The sequence below is a fragment of the Muscardinus avellanarius genome, assembly GCF_963383645.1.
Source record: "Muscardinus avellanarius genome assembly, chromosome: 12".
NCBI classification, from domain to species: Eukaryota; Metazoa; Chordata; class Mammalia; order Rodentia; family Gliridae; genus Muscardinus; species Muscardinus avellanarius.
Genome location: NC_137798.1, coordinates 65,738,108 through 65,744,057, shown reverse-complemented (window position 1 = coordinate 65,744,057; position 5,950 = coordinate 65,738,108). Strand labels below are relative to the sequence as shown.

The 5,950-nt window shown below is 56.5% G+C and overlaps 1 protein-coding gene across 2 annotated transcripts; it reads left to right on the top strand.

Annotated features, from left to right (window-relative positions):
- Positions 1 to 2,909: 2,909 nt before the first annotated feature.
- Positions 2,910 to 5,566, top strand: LOC308271300 (homeobox protein SIX1; the record flags this gene model as incomplete). 2 transcript variants are annotated; one of them, XM_080707576.1, is made up of 2 exons in its annotated part: positions 2,910 to 3,469; positions 5,272 to 5,566. In XM_080707576.1, 2 exons carry the CDS (start codon positions 2,910 to 2,912, stop codon positions 5,564 to 5,566), a joined length of 855 nt encoding a protein of 284 aa, XP_080563702.1. The 2 variants fall into 2 exon arrangements, with proteins under 2 accessions (XP_080563702.1, XP_080563703.1); XM_080707577.1 differs by having other exon boundaries at positions 2,910 to 3,410; positions 5,272 to 5,292.
- Positions 5,567 to 5,950: the final 384 nt, after the last annotated feature.

The following is a 5,950-nucleotide window of genomic DNA, read 5'->3' as shown; positions in this document are numbered from 1 at the left end:
ATAGCAGGTAGGCTCCTTGGTACCAAGTGCACTGCACTTTTCCTTTCTGGTTGCTCGATATATTGGGATTAAGCTGGAGGAAAAGGGCTGGCGGGTTGGGGCACCGGGCCTCCGAGGACAAGCACCTCTCTCAGGCACCTTGGTGCTCCAAGTCACAGCACCCACAAAGCCCTCTTCCTAGTCTAATGTCTAGCGCTTCCTGGTTCCTTTTGAAGAGAGGTGAAAAGAAGTGGGCAGGGAAGTCTAGAGGAAGCTGAAAAAAAGGTGAAATTGGCATCTAATTGCTCTCTCCACTTTCTGGCATCCACTGTAAATTTATACCTGCCCTTATTTGTTCAAGGGATGGCTCATTTCCTTATACAAAAACTGTTAATTACAAAGCACACCCTGTTTTTTTTTTAAGGGCCATGGCTGTGCTTACAGACCCCCCTCATTTTAATAATACACACTTGCTCCAGACTTTAGGCTACTAGCTGATTTTGCAGAGCCTGTTTCAAGTCCCCATTCTGGTCCTCACACAGCTGCCATGTCAATAAGGACTGTTCCAAGCAGAGGCATTCTTTTTGGCAGGACACTGCAGCTCCTTAAGACTTCATCCGAAACGTCATGAGCACTAAAATAAGACAGGGAGGGAAAATTACCAGACACATGGCCTTGGGCTCAGCAGTGCCAGACTTCCAGTTTAGAAAGTAAGTCATTGGGCGCACAGTGTGGTAGTTTTGAAGTGATACACACCCATTAAATGCATTTTGAACAGTAAGCCTAAATGCAATGAAATATTAGCATCTGGGTGCAATGTTTAATTGCATGGGATACACAACAGAGTTTCAAGGATGCAGAAAGCATGGTGTGGAAGCCCAGCAGAGAAGCAGTTTCCTGTCTACTTAAAATCTCCCAGAGGTAACCTTGAGGTGGGAACTCTTTATGAGTTTAAAATGTATCTTGCAGGGTGATTGGGACTACGTGCATCATTTAAGAACCAGATACATAATACAAGGGGACCCTTCTCCCATACATGTTTCTCCTTCCACTTACATCTCAATTTGTCAAATGTTTTGTGGGATTGGGGTTTTTTGGATGATGGAATCAAAACATATTTAATGAGGACAAGCAAATTTAAAGAGCCTAGAGTTTGTTATTAACTATTCACTAAGAGGGCAGGTTGGAATCAAAAGCATTTCTGAAGTGTACTTAGAATTCTGTTTTGAACTTATCTAATCAGAGATAAGGATGGCCATAAAGTCACTCTTCTTCCACCCGTTTGACTTCCCTATCTCCACACATTGTTCTTATCTCCTGCCAGTCTCAGCTACTGACAATTGATGATCTTTGTTTAAAGAGACTAATTGTTTTCAAAATCTTTTTAATAATTGCTTCGGAGCAAGGTGTGTAAATGAGGCTTAAGATAATTACAGCTTCATTTGTTTGTGCAGTTTTACTAAGCGTTCTCCACACATAAACAAAATAGCAGATGATGGGACTTAAATTACAGGACACCTCTCATTCTCTGGCAGCAAAATAGGCCAGCATTGCAACACACACACACACACACACACACACACGCACACACACACACACACACACACACACACGCACACACAAGCACACACACCTCTTTATTTAATCTTCTTGGAGCCTCTGTCCTCCTAGCTTTGAGGGCAATATCCCTCTCAGAGCAGGGCAAGGATTATGTTACCAGCCGGTGGTTACTGGAGCTGGGCATAGTTTTATTTAATTTACACCCCATCCATCGCCTTTCCGACGAAGTTCCCAAAGCATTTTTGCTAATAACAAGTGAAGCTTCTCGGCATGTCTCGGTAACAAACGTGGCATTGGAAAATACCACCGTGCAGATGAGGAAACCGAGTCCAGGCACCTGTCCTCTGAAACCACAGGAACGTTAAGATACCGAATCACAAGTGAACCCCGGTGTCTCTAGCTTCTCAGCAACTCTGCTCTGAACGGCGTTTTGCCCGATCCTAAATCCTGGCGGCCCTTTGAGAACGAAGGACGTTCTTTCTAGTTTGGAGTACGAGTGCCCTTTGGAAGGTGCTAAGGGTTGGAGAGGGGAGAAGGTGGAAATTAGGTTTGGCCCCTAGAGCCGAACCCTACCCGGAGAGAAGCCGCTCTTCCAGCGCCTGCAGCCCGGAGCTCCGGACTGCTCGTGTATTATTTATCGCGTTCCATAAGCTATTCATCAATCCATTACTTATTCATTCCAACATTAAGGTAATTAAATATGAGCTCACCGGGAAAGGCAAGTCTGAAAGGTACGAGCACAAGAGTGCCGCGGGAGAGGGGGAAAAATAGAACCTTTGGGGTCACTGATTTGTGCAGAGATGCCCCAGGCTCCCCGTGGGTGACCCTGGGGAGGGGCCGGTCTAGACGCGCTCTCCTCCCGCCCACCCCCCGCGCCGCCGCTTCCTCCCGGGGACCCCGCCTCGCTCCCACCTCTCGGGTCCTTCTCCTCCCACCGCTCCCTACCCCCGGCTCTGCAGGATCGCCCTCCCCCGCGGGGCGGCGCAGCCTGGCGGCCCGGCCGGGCGGCGCGCAGCAGGCCAGCCTCGGATAGGCGCCGCGCGCAGCCAATCAGCGCGCCGGGGACGCTGCGCGCTTTAAGGCCGCAGCCGGGAGAACAGAAACCAAGTTCCCCGGCAACCGGCAGCATCCACCCGGCGGCCGCCCGGAGCCCGCCAGGCCCGAGAGGCTGCCAGTGCGCCGGCCGCCCGCGCCCCGCACTCCTCCCTCTGCTCTCCTCCCCGGGCCGCAAACCCGCGAGTCCTGACTCGCCCTCCCGGGACGCCCAGCCTAGGGAGGGGGTCCGGAGCAGCCGCGCCCCCCTCCCCGCGGCCGCCGCCCCCGCCGCCCCGGCCCCGCTCCCGGCAGCGTGCGCCCCGGCCGGCCCCGCCATGTCGATGCTGCCGTCGTTTGGTTTCACGCAGGAGCAAGTGGCGTGCGTGTGCGAGGTTCTGCAGCAGGGCGGGAACCTGGAGCGCCTGGGCAGGTTCTTGTGGTCCCTGCCGGCCTGCGACCACCTGCACAAGAACGAGAGCGTGCTCAAGGCCAAGGCGGTGGTGGCCTTCCACCGCGGCAACTTCCGCGAGCTCTACAAGATCCTGGAGAGCCACCAGTTCTCGCCGCACAACCACCCCAAGCTGCAGCAGCTGTGGCTGAAGGCGCACTACGTGGAGGCCGAGAAGCTGCGCGGCCGGCCGCTGGGCGCCGTGGGCAAATACCGGGTGCGCCGAAAATTCCCGCTGCCGCGCACCATCTGGGACGGCGAGGAGACCAGCTACTGCTTCAAGGAGAAGTCGCGGGGCGTGCTGCGGGAGTGGTACGCGCACAACCCCTACCCCTCGCCGCGCGAGAAGCGGGAGCTGGCCGAGGCCACCGGCCTCACCACCACCCAGGTCAGCAACTGGTTTAAGAACCGGAGGCAAAGAGACCGGGCCGCCGAGGCCAAGGAAAGGTACGCGGCGCGCTCCCGGAGGCTCGCGCGACCCCCGGGGGCGGCCTCCCCCCGCGCCCTCCCGGCCCGCGCCCCGCCGCCAAGGTCCGGAGCCCGGGGTTGCGGGCCAGGGACCCGGCCCCGCCGGCTCGGGCGCCCGCGCGTGGATTTCTTTGGGGAGTGAATGTCGGGGAGAGGTTGGCGCTGGGTCTGCCGTCCGGCCGCGCGGGCAGGCTGCGGGGGAGCGGGGGGCTGAGAGTTTGGAGAAGGGCGGGCGGGGGCGCCGCCGCGCGTCGGTGTCGGGAGTTGGGCGGGTCGGTGGGCGCCGAGGGTCGCGGAGCCGTCCCCTCCGGCTCCGGGGCGAAGCTGGCCTGGGGCTGCCGCTCGGCCCCCGCTCCCGCCCGCCTCTGAGCTCGTGTCTCGGGGTGGCCTTGTGGCTCGGGGCTCGTCCGCTTCCTTCGGCTTTGGCCGGACAAAGGGAGGAGTCCAGACTCGCACGGAAAAGAGAGTTTCGGGCGCCGCGGCGCTGTTCCGCCTCCCCCGCGCCCCGCGCCCCGCGAGGACTGCCCGCGGCTGGGCTGTCCGCGCCGCGCCCCGGCCGGGGAAGGAGGCTCCGGACGCCCCCTTCTCGCCCTGGAGTTCAAAACGCATTTTTTTTTTTTAAACCCCGTGTCCGCCTCCCCCCTCCTCGGGCAGACAACCTCGGCCACCCGGCCGGGCTCCGCCGGTTCCCTGCAGTTTCTGCCCGGGACGGGCCGGGGCGCTCCGCGGGACGCCGCGCCCGGGGCTTTGGGGAAACCTGAGCGCAGAGGCCGGCTAGGCTTCCTTTGTTCACTGCTGAGCCCGGGGCCCGGAGACCTCGCTTCCTCGTTCCTCTCTGGGTGGAAAACCACAGAGTCTGGTTAAATTCCGCTGAAATGATCTCCCTGGGAGCGAGAGCGGCGGGAACGGGAGAGAGAGAGGAGGCCCGGGGCGCTGGCGTGGGGAGTCGGGCGGGGGCGGCTCGGGCTGCAGGCGCCCCGGACCCCGAGCCCGGACCGACGCCGCCGGCCAAAGATGGGTGGGAGCGATGTCGGCCGGGGGCTCGAGAGGGGGCTTGCGAACCGCTGAAGGCCGCGCGCGGAACGTGGGACGGATTGCACGGTTCCTGTTAGTTACAAAACCGGCGTCCTCTAAGCAGGCCCGAGGGCCCACTCTCTGATGAAATCCGAGAGACTGGCTGAGCTCCCTGTGTTTACCCAGGTCACTGGGGCGCTCTGGGCACCGCTTCTCATGACCTGTCTGTCTTGTGTCTTCCAAGCCAGTCTCTGGGCAGGGGTAGAGAAACTGGACGTTTAATCCTTTCCTCACATGGAAACAGGCAGTTTGACTTGATTCACCCCAAACTGTGCATTGGGGCGCTAAGTTTGTCCCCTGATCATTTCTTTATTACCAACAACCATTTGTTGAAGACGTTTCAGTCTTGCTTTGAAATATGGTGCCAGTTGACAGGTATTTAAACATATCCGCTTGAACAAAAGTAAGAACACATTTTTGGGTGTTTGTTTCAAATAAACCCTGCTCATCTGACTTTCTGAAATCTGGAATAGAAAAAGGGACCCAGCTCCCAGAGTCAGGCTCCATCGGCGCCCCCCCCCCCCATTTCTCCAGGCTCTTCTGCCTCCTCACCTCCCCCATGACCCTTGGGGATGGGTGGGAGGGCAGAACTCCTCCATTTGGGTTGGTGACAGATTGCACAATGGCCCTTTCCTCCTTTCTGCTCCCTCCCTTCACCTCACACTTTTTTTTTTTTTAACCATATGGTGTTGTCCTCTATTTCTTAGGGAGAACACCGAAAACAATAACTCCTCCTCCAACAAGCAGAACCAACTCTCTCCTCTGGAAGGGGGCAAGCCGCTTATGTCCAGCTCAGAAGAGGAATTCTCACCTCCCCAAAGTCCAGACCAGAACTCGGTCCTTCTGCTGCAGGGCAATATGGGCCACGCCAGGAGCTCAAACTATTCTCTCCCAGGCCTCACAGCCTCACAGCCCAGCCACAGCCTGCAGGCGCACCAGCATCAGCTCCAGGACTCTCTGCTGGGCCCTCTCACCTCCAGTCTGGTGGACTTGGGGTCCTAAGTGGGAAGGAACTGGGGCCTTCAAGGGATGGCTGGAGCAGCAACCAATTGCAGTGGCTAGGGACACTTGTAAATAGAAACCAGGAACATTTTTGCAGCTTGTTTCTGGGATTCTTTGTGCATAAAGGAATGGTGGACCTTAACAAATATCTTTTTAAAAATCAAAACCAACAGAGATCTCCAGCATAATATCCCTCTTCTCTCTCTTTCCACTTTTGCATTTCACCTTCCAATGCAGCGATCAGGAAAAAAAAAAAAAAAAAAAAAAAAACCCAAACAAACAAAAGCACCCAATCTCAGTTCTGGGCAACACCAACGCCCACATATAGACTCTCTTTTCTTTTTTAATGAATGGGAATTACAAGTCAACTGGATTTTTTATTTC